This window comes from Caloenas nicobarica, chromosome 25 (genome assembly GCF_036013445.1).
Source record: "Caloenas nicobarica isolate bCalNic1 chromosome 25, bCalNic1.hap1, whole genome shotgun sequence".
Lineage (NCBI taxonomy): Eukaryota > Metazoa > Chordata > Aves > Columbiformes > Columbidae > Caloenas > Caloenas nicobarica.
In genome coordinates this window covers 1,683,011-1,700,547 of record NC_088269.1, presented here as the reverse complement: position 1 = coordinate 1,700,547, position 17,537 = coordinate 1,683,011, and the positions used below count along the sequence as shown (strand labels likewise).

Genomic DNA, 17,537 nt, shown 5'->3' with positions numbered 1-17,537 from the left:
CAGGTGTCACCAAGACAGGGTGACAGTATTTTCCTCGGGAACGGGGCCGAGCTGTGACACTCCTGTGCCCCAGGGGGGTCACCGTGTGCCCCCCACTTTGGGATCCCCTGGGTTTCGGGGTGCTGCCCTTGGCGGGGGGGTTTATGCCCCCTTTTTTGGGGGCGTTAGCGCTGGGAAGGGGAGGCTGGGGCTGCCCTCAGGCTGTGTCCCCCACCTCGTCCCTGGGAGGGGGGGGACACAAGGCTGGAAGGGATCCCTGAAAATTGGGGGCACCCCAAGTACCCCCAATCAGCCCCTCATCTCCCACCAACCCCCCTGGGGGGGGTCTCGCCCCCAGTGAAAGGGCTGAGGGGGGGACGTGGGGACCAGGTGGCGATACAGGGGACCAGGGGGAGGTGACGCGCGTGGGGTGACCCCCCGGCGGGTGACAAGGAGCTCTGGTGGCCCCGGCAAAGTCCACGCAAACCCCGGTTTATTGGGGGGGGCCGGGAGCCGCCTGCGCCGGCGGCGAATCCCGCGTGTGTCTGCGCTGCGAGCGGGACCGGCGGCCGCCCCCCCACCATCCTCCTCCTCATCTTCCTCCTCTCCTCCTCCTCACTGCCCCATCATGCAGGCCATCTTGCAGGCGACGGCGGAGATGAGGGCGGCCCCGCGCCCGCTGCCTTCCTCCGACTGGATGAAGGTGATGTCGCAGCCGGGCGTCAGCTGCCGCACCGCGGCGTGGAAGCGGTCCTTGAAACTGGGGGGACACGGGCAGAAATGGGGGTCACGGGCTGGGGGGCGAGGGGGAGGAGGAGGGGGTGGTGGTGGGAAGGAGAGGATGGTGGCGGGAGGAAGGGGATGAAGGAGGAGGAGGAAGGGGATGTAGGAGGAGGATGAGGATGGTGGCAGAAGGAAGGGGACAGGGGTGGGAGGAAGAGGACAATGGCAGGAGAGGAAGAGGATGCAGGAGGAGGAGGAAGGGGACGAAGCAGGGGGAAGAGGATGGTGGCAGGAGGAAGAAGATGGTGGCGGGAGGAAGAGGACGGTGGCGGGAGGAAGGAGATGGCAGCGGGAAGAAGAGGACGGTGTTGGGAGGAAGGGGACGGTGGTGGAAGGACGGGGATGGTGGTGGGAGGAAGAGGATGCAGGAAGAGGAGGAAGAGAGTGGTGGCAGGAGGAAGGGGATGGTGACAGGAGGAAGAGGATGGTGGTGGAATGATGGGGATGGTGGTGGGAGGAAGAGGATGGTGGGCAGGAGGAAGAGGATACAGGAGGAGGAGGAGGAAGGGGACGGCAGAAGGAAGAGGATGGTGGTGGAAGGATGGGGATGGTGGTGGAAGGATGGGGATGGTGGTGAGAGGAAGTGGATGCAGGAGGAGGAGGAGGAAGAGGACAGTGGTGGGAGAGGAAGAGGACGGTGGTGGGAGGATGGGGATGGTGGTGGGAGGAAGAGGATGGCAGGCAGGAGGAAGAGGATGCAGGAGGAGGAGGAAGGGGACAATGGTGGGAGGAAGAGGATGGGGGTGGGAGGAAGGAGATAGTGGAAGGAGGAAAAGTGTGGTGGCGGGAAGAAGAGGACAGTGGCAGGAGGAAGGGGATGGTGGCGGAAAAGGATGGAGGAGGAGGAGGAGGGGGACAGTGGTGGAACGAAGAGGACAGGGGCAGGAGGAAGAGGACGGTGGCGGGAGGAGAACGACAGTGACACGAAGAAGGTGTCGGGAGGAAGGCTCGGGGACTCCTCACCTGGGGTGCAGCTTGTAGACGGAGCCGTCGACGCCGACGGTGATCTTGAGCGTGTCCTGGCTGCGGCTCTCCCGCATGCGGTTGATGACGCCCGCCAGCCCGGCCGAGCACATCTGGGCCGCGCGCGTGGACACGCTCTCGCACACCATGCGCACGATGTCACAGTCCGTCCCCGAGGGCAGCAGCTCGAACCCCGTCAGGATGTTGTAGATCTGCTTGCGGTCGCCCGAGTCGCTGGGACGGGGTCAGAGGGACACGTTGGACAGGGGATGGGGGGACATGGCGGACATCGTGTGGGGCAGTCGCGGAGCGTGACAAGACAGGAGACCCCAATATGGGACAGTCAGAGCAGGTTGGTGTGAGGTGACAGGACATGGGGACACCAATATGGGTCACTAGTGTGTGGTGAGGGGACAAGGGACCCCAATATGGGGCTGGTGGGGGATGTTGAGACACAGGGACCGTGATTTTGGACACCCTGTTGTGGGGTGACAGGACATGAGGACCCCAATGATTGGTCATCAATATAGGGTGACAGGACAAGGGACCCCAATATGGGTCACTAGTGTGGGGTGAGGGGATGGGGGACCCCATTATGGGACACTAGTGTGGGGTGACAAGAGAGGGGACCCCAATATGGGACACTAGTGTGGGGTGACAAGAGAGGAGACCCCAATATGGGACGCTAGTGTGAGGTGACAGGACGGGGGACCCCAATATGGGACATTCAGAGCCAGCTGGTGTGAGGTGACAGGACATGAGGACACCAATATGGGTCACTGATGTGGGTGATGGGAGAGGGGACCCCAATATGGGACAATGGGACACTAGTGTGAGATGACAGGATGAGGGACCCCAATATGAGACGCTAGTGTGGGGTGACAGGATGGCGGACCCCAATGCGGCACAGCTGTAGAGGCTTGGTGGGGGCTGACAAGGACAACGGACCCCAATATGGGTCACTAATGTGGGGTGACAGGACGGGGACCCCAATACAGCGCAGTCAGAGCCGGTTGGCGTGAGGTGACGGCACAGGGGACCCCCCGTGTGGCCTGCCCAGCTGTGGGGTGACCACAGGGAGCCCCCACCGCGCTGCGGCACTTTGGGTGTGCCACCCCCCACGGTGTGTCCCCCTGTCCCCCACCTCTCGATCTGGGACACGAATCGTGTCTCGAAGCTCCCGCGGGTCTTGAGCTTCTCGGAGGCCGCCCCGTTGAACAGCAGGTTCTCGTCCACCAGCCGCAGCAGCACCAGCCGCACGATCTCCCCCATGTACTTCCCCCCGATGATCTTCTCGTACCTGGGGACATGGGGACACCGGTGAGGGGGGGGCCACGACCCGTGACACCCCCTCTTTCCTTCCCCCCTCTTTGTGCGTACAGCCGGGGAGCAGCTTTGGGGGTACCTGCCATGAGTCGCTCCTGCCTCAACTGCGCCCAGTGTGGCGCGGGCGGGTGGGGGGGACACGGGAGGGGACAAGGAGGGGGGGACACCCCCAGAGGGACTGGATCTGTCCTAGTCCTTACAGTTGCTGACCGGGGTTAAGCGAGGTCTCGTCCACCACGCGGTCGTACTCCAGCAGGAACTCGTCCAGCTCCCCCGAGGCGCCGAACGCCCCCCACTCCGTGTTGACGCACATCCGGCCCTCGTCGCCTTCCACCAGCTCCACGTTCTGCATCTCCTCCATGTAGCAGGCGTTGCAGCCTGTCCCTGCCCGCGGGGACCCGGGGATGGCACCGCGGGGGTGGCAGGAGAGGGGACAGCGCTGACCCCCAGTGCCCACCTCCCGTCCGAGCTGCGTGTCCCCATCCCCACGGGGACCGGGATGCTCAGCCCTCCCCAAGTGCCTCCCCACAGCTGCGTGTCCCCGGTGAGTGTTGGGGATGGTCACCATGGGGTCCCAGGGGTTCTGTGGCCCTATGGGTGACAGCGTGGGGCTCGGGGGTGGCAGGGGCTGCTCCTGGAGGGGGACAAAGGAGCCTGAGGGGTTCAAAACTGTCCCCACCTCCCTGGTACCAGCCACCTTCTGTGGTTCCCCAGCCATAGCGGAGCCACCAGAGGGACAATGTCCCTTGGGGACAGACCCGTTATGGTGACAGACCCATTACGGTGACCGCCGCGGGTGCCACCAGCATCCCAACCCCAGGAGACCTCCTCAGGGTGCTGCTGCCACCCCCTGTCCTCGCCGCGTTCCCCCCACAAAGGCCAAGTCCTCACTGGCAGCGGGGGGAGCGGGAGCGGGGCCATGGGTCAGTTCCCCCCTCTCACCCCGTGCGTGTCCCTGCGGGAAGGGGACATCTTACCCACAATCATCCCAACCTCACACCGGTGATCTTCGTAGTAGCAGGAGATCATCGTGGCCACCGTGTCGTTCACCATCGCCACCACGTCCATCTCAAAGTCCTGGCGAGGGAACAAGGGACCATCAGGCTGTCACCGGGGCGGGGGCCAGGCTGGGGGGTCCCCAGGGTGAAGACACAGACGTGTATAACGTACACACATATCACACACGCACGTATCACACACGCATGTATCACACACACGCGTGTGCACAGGCATGGAATGACCCCTCCCGGGGACACGCAGGGCATCGTGTGCCTGTCACGGGGACACGCGGCGGTGTCGGGGTGTCTCCCCCCTGGTACCGGCACAAACCGTCCGCTCGTCTCACCCCTCGGCGTTTGATGGCGTCTCTCAGGAGCCCCACCACGTTGTTCCCTTCTGCGCCGGAGGCTTTGAAGCCCTTGGTCCAATTCAGGAGGATGCCCTGGGGTGAGGGGACGACAAAAACAGGGCTGGGGGTGCAGCTGGGACACGGGGACCCCCGAGGCCTTGTGCCACCCGGCCACCCCCTCACCTTGTCGATGTCCTCGTGCCGCACGGGGAAGGAGAAGGTGAAGCCCAGGGGCAGCTTTTTGTGCTTCATTTGGTGCTTGTCCAGGAAATCGGAGATGCACTCGGAGATGTAGTCGAAGAGCTGCAAGGGAGGAGGTTGAGCCTTCGCCAGGGGATGTCGCCCACCCACGGCTGGTCACTGTTCCCGTCACGGGTCCCCTGCCACCCCCTGGTCTCTGCCATCCCCATGGATGGATCCCCATGGTGTCCCCACCAAAGAACAGCGCTGTGTGCCACTGCCCGGTGATGGGGACCACACAGGAGGGGACAGGGTGGCCCCATGTCCCCCGCTCACCATCTCGGCCGTCCCGGTCATGGCGTCCTCGGGGATGGAATACATCTGGTGCTTCGTCTTCACCTTCCACTGGCCTTCCTCCCCCTCGCCCACCTTCACCAGCATCACGCGGAAATTGGTGCCGCCCAGATCCAGCGAGAGGAAATCTCCCACCTCTGCAATGCCGGGGAGGGGACACACAGGGCGGCAATCTCAGGGGGGGTCTCAGGGAGGTCCAGGGAGGAGGTGACATGCAAAGGACCGGGGGTGACACCTGTACCTGAGCCCTCGGGCGTGGAGCGGACGTATGTGGGCAGCATTTTGACGGAAGCTTCTTGGTGCGTCGCCAGCTTGAGCCCTCGGTCCATCTCCTTCTGCATGCGGTGCATCACCTTCTTCAGGTCCTCCTCCCGCAGCCGGAACTCCGCCAGGATCTGCTCCACCTGCGGTGGGACAGACGGCACGACCTGGGGACGGGGACCATGCCACATGGGGGTGGCCCCAACCACCATAAATCATGCAAATTTGCTGCCTCTGGCCGTGGTTTTGCCCATTGGCACAGGGACACCATAGAATCACAGAATCGTTTTTGTTGGAAAAGACCCTCAAGATCATCAAGTCCAATGATTCCCCCACCCCTGGCACTGCCCCGTGTCCCTGAAAACCTCATGTCCGTCTGTCCAACCCCTCCAGGGATGGTGACTCCAGCACTGCCCTGGGCAGCCTGTTCCAATGCCCCACAGCCCTTTGGGGAAGAAATTGTTCCCCAGATCCAACCTCAACCTCCCTTGGCGCAACTTTTTCATTTGCTGCCTTACATCTTTCAGACCTAGGGAGCTACTCCCCCAACTTTTTTATAATTCTTTTTTAGGATAAATAGTAATGCTTATTTCCTATTGGATTTAAGAAATGATGAGCTGCTGTTTTCACAAAAGTCATAATTCCAGCCATGCCTCGTCCCGTCTCTTCGCTCTCCAGCCTCCATCCGAGCAGATGCTCTAGAAAGGCAAATTCTGGCCCCAAATCCTCGCTCACGAGACGCCCGTGGTCAGCACAGGGGTCCCCGCGCCGTCGCCTTCAGCCACTTCATGTCCCCCGGCTCGGCTTTGAACCCGGTGCCATTCCAGGTCCGGTGACCTGGGACATCCCGGTCGCTTTGAACCCGGTGCCGTTTTGCAGGACTCGGGCTGGTGACATGGGACATCCCGTCCTGCGGTGTCGCGGGGTGGCACCAGCGACGCCGTTTCGGAGCCTGGCGGCTCTCGCCGAGGCCGTGAGATCCCTCCGTGTCTGTGACGAGGATCCCTCTCCCCGGATCGCCCTGACAACCTCAAAAATCACTTTCCAGTAATCGAATTCACCACGAACCGTGGCCAAGGGCCGGCGGGGAGGACATGGAGGGTGTTATCGGGAAACGCCACCGGGGAGAAGCGCAGGCCCCGCTCGAGGGAAGCGCCGGCCCGGCAGGACCATGTTTACCCTTCACGTAGCAACCCCGGGCCGGGCGCCGGCACGGCCGCCATTAACCACCGCACGGAGCCGGGAGCGAGGGGTCATTAGTCACCGGGATCTGCTCCCGCCTGCGCTGTCGCTGGCAGACGGATGTTTTCCTCCCGGCTGCTGCTGTTTCCCGAGGTGTTTTGGCGTGGGGGGGTCCGTAAAAGGCTTCGGAGGATCCCGACACAGGGCTCGGCCAAACCCGCGGCCGCTCGCCGTGATCCCCCCTTGGTGCATCTTGATAAATCCCCTGACCGCCGTCCCTCGGCCTCCTCCTGCCCCAAAGCTCCTGCCCCGTGCCCGGGGGGGCCTCAGCCAGCACTGCAGCCGGGGGGGACACAGCATCCTCCGTGGTGCCGAAGTCCAGGAGGTCTGTTAACCCTGAACCCCCCGAGGTGCCGCAGGATGAGACGTCGCTGTGCCGGGGGGTGACACCGGCCCATGGCAGCACCACGGTGGCTTTACTGTGACCCTCAGGGTGTCCAGCTGGAAAAATCCCTGCAGGAAAAGCACTGGGATGTACTCGACCCTCGTGCTGGAGCCGGCAGTCGCAGGCGTTCGGTGCTCCGCCACAGAGAAGCGTCCTGGTGTGCAAATGCCCGATTTGTCACAGCTGCAGGGTCCTTGTCCCTGGGGCTGGCACCTGAGGATTGCACGGAGGGTCCATGTTTTATTTCTCTGAGGTTTTGCTCCATCTCAGGCACCATGGGCTATGACTCGTCCCTTCTCCCTCCTCCGGAACGGCAAGTCTGGCTCTTCCCGGCTGGATTCGGTGCTTCCCATGCGGGTGACGCCGGCGCCCGGCGTCCTGAGGAAACGGTTTGCTCCGACACATCCACGGTGGCCAGTGATACCTGGCGTTGCTGGCCACAAGCTTCTACCCCTGGCACGTGCCATGTCCCCTCGGTGTCCCCTCGGACATCCATGTCCCTGCCGGCAGCATGATCCATCCCAGAGCGGAGATGGGAGCAGCTGCCCCAGCGCCAGCGTTTGGCTGAGGATGAGCCAGGTCTTGCTGTGTGCCTCGGTGACAACCAGCCGAAGGAGGTGACAGGCCCCGTCTCGCCCCAGGGACAGCGACCAAGGGCTGGCAGCAAGATGCTGATGGCAGCAGGATCGTCCCAGCCCGGCACCGCGGTCACACCAACACCCCTGGCTGTGTCCCCAGCCCTCGGTGGCCCTGGGGACACTCTGACATGGCAGAATGCAGAGCCCTGGCTCACAGCGCCATGTCCCCTCCCCAGGGGTGGCCTTGGGGACCCCTGGGGGACATCGAGGCTGGCTCTGTGCTGCACGGCCTTGTTCCCGGAGCTGGTGTCCCCCAGTGGGGACCTTGTCCGGTGGCAGATGCCGTGGGGACACCTGGCAGCCTGGGGAGGCTCCCGCTGGGTGTCCCCAACCCCATGTCCTCCCCACCGCCCCGGGACCCCCCCAGATCCCCCCGGATCTCCTCACCTTCTCCCTCCTGCCGCTGTCCATCCTGGCACGCTGATCCAGCATGGGGACAGCCGTGGGGACCGGCTTTGTCCCCCCCCGCCCAAAAAAAACACCCCGCACTCCCCTGCTGCCGTGGGTCCCTGTCCCCACGCTCGTCCCCCGGTGCCCGGTTGCTCCGTCCCTCGCTCCGCCGCGTCAGCTCATCCAAGGGGGGGTTCCTGGTGTCCCCGTCCCCACCTCCGCACCCTCACGCGGAGGGACACGGAGCGGGGCCCAGCGCCCCGGCCCCTTCCCCCCACATTTTGGGGGTGCTGTCCTTTGCGCCAGCGGGGGACACAGGTGACGCTGTCCCCTGTAAATGGATTTGGTGGTTGTCACCGCGACGAGGGGTCCCGGTGGGTCCCTGCGGGCGGTGGGGACGGCCCGGTGCGGTGACCAGGCTCGGCCGGGACCCCTCCCCGCCGGGGGCCGCTGGCCCCCGTCACACGAAGCACCACGCCCCGGGCCACCCGTGTCCCCGCTCGGGTTGTCATATCAACGGGTCGGTGTCTTGGTGGCGGTGACAAGCACTCCAGCGCTCCCATGGTGACCAGGCAGCCGGTGGCTTGGTGACAAAGGTTCTGGGGGTGACTGGGAAGTGCTCCCTGTCCCCAGGATGGGAAACGCTCCGGCGACACCGGGATGGGTGGCAGGGGCCGCTGGGGACACTGGGCAGCCGCTGGTTTTGGGGGACGGGGACGTGGCATCCCCCTCATGACCCCCGATTGGGGATGTCAGCCAAGTGTTGGTGGCACCTGGCTTATGGAGTCCCTGTGGGGACGGGGATGCTCCCGTCACTCCAAAATCTGCTGGTGTCCCTCTGTGGCGGTGTCCCCTCAGACACGGGGCTGGGGGTGTCCCCTGGGTGGGTGCTGGGGGGGCTGGTGGCCCCATGGGGGACTCAGGGGGCTCTGGGGGGGCACGGTGTCACCCCACGGCACCTTGTCCCCACCCCGTGCTGGGGGACACCCGTGGGCCGGGGAGGGGGAGCTCAGGTATCCCTGCCCCCGCCATGGGCGCCCACCCCTATGGAGGGGCCCCCACCCCACGGGGGGGTCCCGAACTCTCAGGGTGCAGCTGCACCGCAGAGGGACCCCCCATAGAGTGACCCCCTACACAAGGATCCCCCCCCCAGAAGGACTCCCCATCCCATGGGGACAGGGCAGCGCCATAGAGAGACCCCCAGCCCCATAGAAGGACCCACCAATGAGAGACCCCCCAACAGAGGAGCCCCCCCCCCCACAGAGGATCCCCCAAAACTGATGGGCTCCCCGCCCCCCGCGCAAAGCACGCCGGGATACAGCGCCCCCACCGAGCTCCCATGACGTTAGAGCGGCGCTGATTGGTCAGTAAGCTCGGGGGCGGGACGCGAAAGGCGGTGGGCGGGGCCGCAAGGAGGGTCAGGCGCTTATTGGTCAAGGGGCTGCGGGGGCGGGGCAAGGTCAGCGCGTGCGCAGAGCGGGAGAGGCGCCGTGGCAGTTGCCCGGGGCCGGTGTCACTTCCGGTCCCTGCGGTGCTGTTTCCGGGTCGGGCTCGGTCCGCCCCGCCCCTCCCGTCCCCGCCGGCCGCCGCCTCCGCACGGGCAGTTCCGGAGCCGCCGGTACCGGGACGGGCCGGTCTGACCACCGCGGGGGAGACCGGGTGGAGAACTGGGCCTTACTGGGTGGGGACCAGGCTGTACTGGGCTGTACGGGGTTATACTGGGGTAGGTCGGTTATACTGGGAGGGGCTGGGTTATACTGGGTGCAGGGGCTCGGTTAGCCGGGTGATACTGGGACAGGCTGGGCTGTACTGGGGTGGGGGCCTGGGATGGGTGGATTGTACTGGGCGGGGGACTGGGTTATACTGGGGATGAGGGACTGGGTTATACTGGGAGAGGGGCGTCTGGGTTATACTGGGGCATGCTGGGCTGTGCTGGGGTGTACTGGGGGGATTGGTCAGCTGGCGGGGGGACGGGCTGGGTTAAACTGGGGACAGATTGGGTTATACTGGGCCACGTTAGGTGGGTTATACTGGGCGGGCTGGCTTATACTGGGTAGAGGGGCTGTCTTAACTGGGTTGTACTGGGAGTGGGGGCCTGGGTTATACTGGAACGGGCTGGGTTGTACAGGGGTCTCCTGGGATGTACTGGAGTAGGTGGGTTTTACTGGGGTTGGGGGGGTGGCCAGCTGGTGGGGAGGTGGGCTGGGTTATACTGGGGGATACTGGGTTATGCTGGAGAGGGCTGGGTTTTACTGGGAGTGAGGGACTGGTTTATACTGGGGGGGATGCTGGTTTGTACTGGGGCAGGCTGGGTTATACCGGGGGATGTTGGGTTATACTGGGGTGGCCTGGGTTATACTGCGGGGGAGATGCTGGTTTATATTGGGGGGTGGGTTATACGGGGGGGCTGGATTATACTCGGGGCTCTTAGGTTATACTGGGGGATGCTGAGTTATGCTGGGGGGGACTGGGCTAGTTTAGGTGCGGGGTGATTAGCCCAGGGTGGGGGGTTATTGCTGGGGTTGGGAGGGGGTCGGGGGGGGGTCAGAGTGAGGTTGGGGGTCAGGGTGAGATTGGGGGTCAGGGTGGGCCCTGGAGAGTCGGTGGGCGGCACAGGGTGCCGGGTGCCATGTTTGGAGGCCAGGAAAGGGTTTGGGCGAGACAGGGGGGACACCCAGCCAGAGGGGGGCCCTGGGGGGTCCCCACTTCACCCCACCCCCCGTCTCCTGCCCCCCAGCCCCGCGGGAGCCGCCGGGATGCGGCTCTACAGCCTGAGCCTCCTCTACAAAGGGGACCCCAAAGTGCATTTGCTCAAAGCCGCCTACGATGTCTCCACCTTCAGCTTCTTCCAGAGGGCCAGGTGGGTGCCAGCCCCCCCGTGGGGGTAGAATGTCCCTTGGGTGCCGCAGGGCACGGGCAGGACCTTGGGGACAGGCAAAAGCAGCTTTTTGGGGGGGGTTCCCTCCCTGTTGTGCTCTGGGGACACAGTGACAGCGGGAAGAGGGATGAACCCCCTGGAGACGCTTCCTGTGTGCGTTCAGTGCTGTCCCTTTGAGTGTTTTTTTGGCCTCGTTAATGAAGCGAAATATCATTTCCCGGCAGCTTTGGATTCGGTAAATCCTCCACGCGATAAAATTGGGGTGCGGGGAAACATCGGCCGGCTGGTTTCCCCGCGGCAAGTGCCAGAACCCGGAGTCACGGCGGCTCCTGGGCGTGCGAGGCGAGTGGGAGGAGGTTTGGCCTCGTGTCAGACTAACAAAACCTGCCCGGCGCCTCCTGGCACCTTGAGTTAAGCCTTTGCTTTCATCTTAAACTCGGCCCGGGCACAAAACCTCCACTCATGTTGTCCTGACGGCGTCGGGTGAGGCGGTTCAGCCCCAGACGCTGATCCAGGCTCCCGGGCATCCTCTGCCCTGACCTGCAGCTGAGGAGAGCTCCCAAAAACCTCCAAAAATTGTAAAATCAGGTGAAACAGCTTGTTTCCCAGCCCGTGGCTTTAGGAAATCCTCACCAAAAGGACTCGAATTTTTCACCTTCTATCCTTGCCAAGATTTTTCTGGAGCTTGCAGTACGTTTACTTCCGCAATTCCAGCGCTAAGGGGAAAATACTGATTTAAAATTGTCTTAAAAAATACTTTTTTAGCCCAAATAAGTGAGAGGGATGGAGGAGCTGTGCTGGTGCTGCCGATGCGGGCGCTGAAAGTGAAGTAACCTCTCAGCAACCCAAATCGCTTCACTGTTGCAGCTCTCGCTTTCCCAAATCCTGAGAGAATTCCTCACGTGGTTTTGCTGCTGGAAGAGCCGCTTCCTTGGTAGCAGTTTATTTATTTTAAAAAAGTCTTTTGTTGGCTTTTGGGGCCAGCGATGGCTTTTCCAACGTGTCTGTGCACGCCGGTGTCGCGGCTTTTTGGTGTTTAATCCTCATCCTGAGCCGGTTCCCCTCCTGGCTGTGATACTTAAGGTGGGATTAATTTAAGTCTGGCTTAAAAAATCCTGCGTGGATCCTGTGAACTGCTGGAATTTTGGTGGTTTGCAGGGCTGTGTCCCCTCGTTGAGCTGTGTCCCCTCGTTGAGCTGTGTCCCCTCGTTGAGCTGTGTCCCCTCGTTGAGCTGTGTCCCCTCGTTGAGCTGTGTCCCCGTCTCAGGGCTGTGTCCCCTCACAGACTCAGGATCCCCATTGCAGGGCTGTGTCCCCTCACAGGGCAGTGCCCCCTGGAAGACTCGGGGTCCCCCCACAGAGCCGGGTCCCCTCTTGTAGCCATATTCCCTCTCAGAGCTGGTCCAGGGCCGTGTCCCCTCACAGGGCAGTGCCCCCCGGAAGACTCGAGGTCCCCCTGCAGAGCTGTGTCCCCTCCACAGACTTGGGGTCCCCCTTGCCAAGTTGTGTCCCCTTGTCGAGCTGTGTCCCCATCTCAGGGCCATGTCCCCTCACAGACTCTGGGTCCCACATCGCAGGGTCATGTCCCCCCAGCAGGCTTGGGTTCACCCCACAGACTCAGGGTCCCCTCTTGAAGCCATGTCCCCTCTTGAAGCCATGTCCCCCTGCAGAGCTGTGTCTCCTCCGCAGACTTGGGGTCCCTCTGCAGACTTGGGGTCCCCCTCGCTGAGCCGTGTCCCCTCACAGATGAGCCATGTCCCCCCGCAGAGCTGTGTCCCCAGTCTCATGGCCGTGTCCCCTGGCAGAGCCGTGTCCCCTGGCAGCCCCAGGTGACACTGCCGTGTGTTCGCAGCGTGCAGGAGTTCATGACGTTCACCAGCCAGCTGATCGTGGAGCGCTCGCAGCCGGGCAGCAGAGCCTCCGTCAAGGAGCAAGGTGAGGGGACAACGTGGGGACATCGGGCACGGCCGCATGTCCTTCACTCCGTGTCCCTTTGTCATCAAAAACGAGACCTGAACATGTTGTCCTGGCAAGTGACACCAAGGGCGGGAGGCTGCTGAGCGGGACGAGAACACGTGAAGGGGGTTACGGGGGGAACAGGGACCTCCCTGACCCCCACCTGCCGCCCTCTGGCTTTGTAACTCTCCTTGTCACCCAGAGCTGTCCCTCTACTTGTCCCCGTGCTGGTGCAGCCACCCTCCCCTGTCCGCCAAACTCTCCCAGGCGACTCGGGGCTCTGTCCCCAAATCTCCGCCCTGTCCCCAGCCCCCCCATCCCCACGTGTCCCCAGCAGCCCCAGACGCGCAGGGTCACCCCGACGTGGCCACCGCAGCCTCGTTAGTGCCACCCCAGCCTGTTGGCCACTTGATATTTGTTGAAACCGGGCTCAGCACTTTCCCCTCAGGGTTTTTATTTTTTAACTCCGCTGCCCTAGAAAATCAGCGGCGTGTCCTGTGTCCCGCGGCCGGGCTGCGGTGACCTGTCCCAGCACGATTCGGGGTGATTTGGGGGCTCACTTTGATTTTGGCCTGATGTTTGGGGATCGTTTTGGGCCCGGTTTTGATTTTTAGAACTGATTTTAGGCCTGGTTTTGATTTTGGGGCTGATTTGGGGTTTTTTGAGGCCTGATTTTGGGGCTGATTTTGATTTCGCAGTCAATTTTGGGCCTTTGTCTGTGGGACCAATTTTGGGGCTGATACTAGTTTTCTGGGCCAATTTTGGGCTCGGTTTGGGGCCTGATTTTAATTTTTGGGACTGGTTGTGGGCCTGATTTTGATTTTGGGGCTGATTTTGTGCCTAATTTTGCTTTTGGGGTGATTTTGTTTTTGGGGGGGGCTGATTTGGGGCCTGATTTTGATTTGGGGCTGATTCTGATTTTGGGGCCAGTTTTGGGCCTGATTTTGATAGTGGGGCTGATTTTGATCCTTTCTTGAGCTCTTCTCCCTAATGAAATCGTCTGAAACGCTGTTGCTGGGTGAAACCTTCCCAGGCGGTTCGGGGATCCGGGAGGATCTGCGGGGGTGGTGGGTGCTGGGGGGCTCCGGACCTTCCCGTGGGTTCTGACATTAATCCTGCGCCCAGAGTATCTCTGCCACGTCTACGTCCGCACCGACGGGCTGGCCGGGGTGGTGATCGCCGACACCGAGTACCCACAGCGGGTTTGCTTCACCTTGCTGGACAAGGTGAGTGTGCGCGGGGGCGGCTGCTGTCGTGACGTGGAAACAGGCCCTGTCGCGACATGACGGAACTCGAGGTGCTGGAGCGAGTTGAGAGGAGAGAACGGAGCTGGGGAAGGGGCTGGAGCACAAGTGTGATGGGAGCGGCTGAGGGACCTGTGGGGTTCAAAATGGCAGCACCAAAATCACCTCAGGGCTCACAATGGCGGTACCAGGGGCACCCAGGTCACCTCAGGACTCAAAATGGTGGCACCAAAATCACCTCAGGGCTCAAAATGGCGGCACCAAAATCACCTCAGGGCTCAAAATGGCAGCCAGAGGAGTGGCGGGATCACCTCATGAAAGGCCTTGAGGTGCTGGAGCGAGTTGAGAGAAGGGAACGGAGCTGGTGAGGGGCTGGAGCACAAGTGTGATGGGAGCGGCTGAGGGAGCTGGGGGTTCAGCTGGAGAACAGGAGCTGAGGGGAGACCTTCTGATCTCTGACCTGCCTGAAAGGAGCTTGGAGCCAGGGGGGGTTGGGCTCTGCTCCCCAGGAACAAGCGCCAGGAGCAGAGGAAACGGCCTCAAGTTGCACCAGGGGAGGTTGAGGTTGGATCTGGGGAACAATTTCTTCCCCAAAGGGCTGTGGGGCATTGGAACAGGCTGCCCAGGGCAGTGCTGGAGTCACCATCCCTGGAGGGGTTGGACAGACGGACATGAGGTTCTCAGGGACACGGGGCAGTGGCGGGGGTGGGGGAAACAGGTGGACTCGATCATCTTGAGAGGCTTTTCTCTGTGATTCTATGATTTTTTGATTCCTGCTCGGTCGGGGGACATCGAGGCTGAGAAACAAGGAGAAAAATCTCCTTTTTTGTGAGGAGAAGTCCCCGTGGCCGCGCAGGCGGAGCCGCCGGTCACCGCTGTCCCCTCTGGCCGCAGGTGCTGGACGAGTTCTCCCGCACGGTCAGCAGGACCGAGTGGCCCTCGGGGTCCCCGGCCACTATCGCCTACAGCGCCCTGGACGGGTACCTCAGCAAATACCAGGTACAGACCCACCCAGGACCCCGCAGCGGGGGGAGGTGGGAGCGTGGGTGACACCCCAGGGGACAGGGTTGTCCCCGTGGTGGTGCCGACGCCGTCGTGTCTCTCCAAGAACCCCCGTGATGCCGACCCCATGACCCGAGTGCAGGCGGAGCTGGACGAGACCAAAATCATCCTGGTGAGGATGAGGAGGACGTGGGGACCGAGTGGCACATTGCGGGGGCGGGGACATTCTTTTGCGGGGCTGGGACCCCCCAGACGCTGCATCCCTCCTGCCATCTCCATCCCCAGGGACATTCCTGGTGCTGCAGGACCTTCCGCTCCCTCCCCGTCCCTTCCGGGGGACACTGACCCCTCCACTCCCTTCAAACCATGTCACCTCCCTGCGCGGTGTCACCTCCTCGTGCTGTGTCACCTCCTCACTCATCTGCTTCAAATGCCCCATGTGTCACCATCAGCTCTTCCCCCCCCGGTTGCTGCCACTTTCACCGGAGCTGGGGTGGCTGTGGGGACACGGTGGCACCTCCACCTTCTGGGGGAACCCGGGGGGGCAGCGTGGGGAGGTTCAGTGCCCATTCATTTAATTTTTGGGCAGCACAACACGATGGAGTCGCTGCTGGAGCGGGGGGAGAAGCTGGACGACCTGGTTTCCAAATCCGAAGTGCTGGGGGCACAGTCCAAAGCCTTCTACAAAACCGTGAGTGTCTCTTGTCAATGCGGGGGGGACACCCTGTCCCTGAGGAACGCGGGGGAACCCCTGGGGTACAGGATCCTGTGGCTCTGAATGGGGGGTGACCCAAACCCCACTGCGGGTGGAGGGTGACACTGGGTGACACCGATTGTGGCTCTGGGCGGGGAGCACCAGCCTTCGGTGCGGGGACACAGGCTCTTTGCCTTCATGGTGGGACCGTCCTGGTGTCTTCTGGGGGCCCCGGGGGCGCTCCAGTCCCCCTGTCGCTTGGGGGTGGCCGCAGCCAATGTCACGCGTGTTTTTTCTGTCCCCCCCCCAGGCCCGAAAGCAGAATTCCTGCTGTGCCATCATGTGACGCGCAGCCGGGGGGCTCCTGCTCCGGACCCCCCCCCGGCCCCCACCCGGGGCAGAAGCAACCTCCCCCAGGGGGGGTTCCCTGGGCTCAGCGTCCTTGTCCCCACCGGATTATGTGACTTTTTGTCATGATGGGGCTGCCAGCAGTGGTTGGGCCCCCCCGAGGTGGGGGGAACTCTGGAGCCTCCCCCGCCCTCATGCTTTGGAGCAGGGGTGCTGGTTGTGCCCCCCCCTCGCCCTTGAACTTGTAATGGCCGCTGCGGCCCTGGGGGGGCCCTAAGAAGAGCCGGGGAGGTCACTGGTGTATTTGTGTCCTAAGAGTGAGCCTGGGGGGGGGCGGGTTGGGGGGGGAAGGTGCTTTTCCTCATTGTGGGGGGGTCCCTGGGCAGCTCTTCCCAGTGCTGAACTGGGAGCTGTGGATCCAGTGCTGGGGGGGAGCAGGAGGGGAGGCCCTTGTCTCGCTTTGGGGGGGGCTCAGGCAGCCCATGGCCCCCCTGTCCCATTGGCTGGTTTGGGGGAGTCTGTCTCCCACTGGGGGGGTCTGTCCCCTGTCTTGGGGACATCCCTGAGCCCCCCCGCACAGTGACAGGAAGCGCAGGGTGGGGCTGGAAACTGGTGTGGGGCAGGGCTGGGGGGGTCATAGAGACCCCCTCCATGTTCCCATCACCCCGGGGGGGGCTCAGTCCCCGCTGCCTCTTTCTCCTGGGGGGGCCAAAGCTTTTGCTCGAGGTTGTATCGCCATTGGTGTCACCCATCGGGGGGGGATAAAGTTTTTTGGTGGTTGTAGCTGGTTCTGACTCTCTCTGTGCCTTCCTGGGCGGGGGGGGAATCATGCCATGGGGGGGCACAGGTTCGTCTCCCTCCTGCAATTATTTTTTTTTGATCATTTTATTTTTTTTTTCATAATTTATTTGTAGTTTTCCCGAGACAAAAACGAACTCAGAGTCATCTTTTACACTTACAAGGCTCAGAAAGAAAAGACGAAGGGGTTGGAGTGGGGTGGGGGGGGAAATAATGCCGGGGGGAGGCAGGATGGAAAAAATGAGAGAAAAAGGGGGAGGAAGAGAAAAAATTTTGGCAACAATCCACCAGCATTCAGGGGACAGGGACAGCTCAGCTCCTTGACATACAGCGGTAGCGCCCGCGCAAAGGGCATGCAGGAAAAATCATCGTAATTAACCAAAAATTAATTATCCCCCGGCCCCCCCACCCCCCTAGCCAAAAACCAGCCCCCAGCAACACGCGGTTTGAGGGGGGAAAACCCCCGGGAAGGGAGAGATGGGGGGTGAGGGGACACGGGGTCCCCCCGAGCGCTGGGGGGGCGGGGTCGGGGTGGGGGGGACACCCCGTGTGCTCAGGGCGGGGGGGGCGGCAGCGCAGCCTGTGCCCCCTAAGAGACCCGTTCTCTTAGTCTAAAGTGCTTCCGATGCTGCCTCAGCGCTGGCCGGAACCCCCGGACCCCCCCAGCCCAGTTCCGTGGCACCTGCATTTCCCCCCCCCAGAGCCCCCCGCCCTGCCAAAACCCGCAGCACCCAGCACCCCACCTGCCCGGTGGGGGGACAAGGGGGT

At 62.7% G+C, this 17,537-nt stretch overlaps 2 protein-coding genes across 4 annotated transcripts; one reads left to right on the top strand and one right to left on the bottom strand.

Annotated features, from left to right (window-relative positions):
* Positions 1-594: 594 nt before the first annotated feature.
* On the bottom strand, positions 595-7,891 carry GCK (glucokinase). The gene is made up of 10 exons (XM_065651527.1): positions 7,847-7,891; positions 5,175-5,337; positions 4,916-5,070; positions 4,583-4,702; positions 4,397-4,492; positions 4,029-4,128; positions 3,252-3,435; positions 2,870-3,025; positions 1,726-1,959; positions 595-739 (listed from the first exon to the last, which is right to left on the bottom strand). The coding sequence occupies exons 1-10, from the start codon at positions 7,889-7,891 to the stop codon at positions 595-597; spliced, it is 1,398 nt and encodes a 465-aa protein (XP_065507599.1).
* Positions 7,892-9,370: 1,479 nt separating this feature from the next.
* Positions 9,371-16,294, top strand: YKT6 (YKT6 v-SNARE homolog). Of its 3 annotated transcripts, none has more exons than XM_065651735.1 (8): positions 9,371-9,530; positions 10,587-10,709; positions 12,580-12,662; positions 13,809-13,909; positions 14,822-14,926; positions 15,036-15,101; positions 15,519-15,620; positions 15,934-16,294. In XM_065651735.1, the coding sequence occupies exons 2-8, from the start codon at positions 10,606-10,608 to the stop codon at positions 15,967-15,969; spliced, it is 597 nt and encodes a 198-aa protein (XP_065507807.1). In that variant the 5' UTR covers positions 9,371-9,530; positions 10,587-10,605; the 3' UTR covers positions 15,970-16,294. The 3 variants fall into 3 exon arrangements, with proteins under 3 accessions (XP_065507807.1, XP_065507806.1, XP_065507808.1); XM_065651734.1 differs by having other exon boundaries at positions 9,372-9,572; XM_065651736.1 differs by having other exon boundaries at positions 9,375-9,467.
* The last annotated feature ends 1,243 nt before the right edge of the window (positions 16,295-17,537 follow it).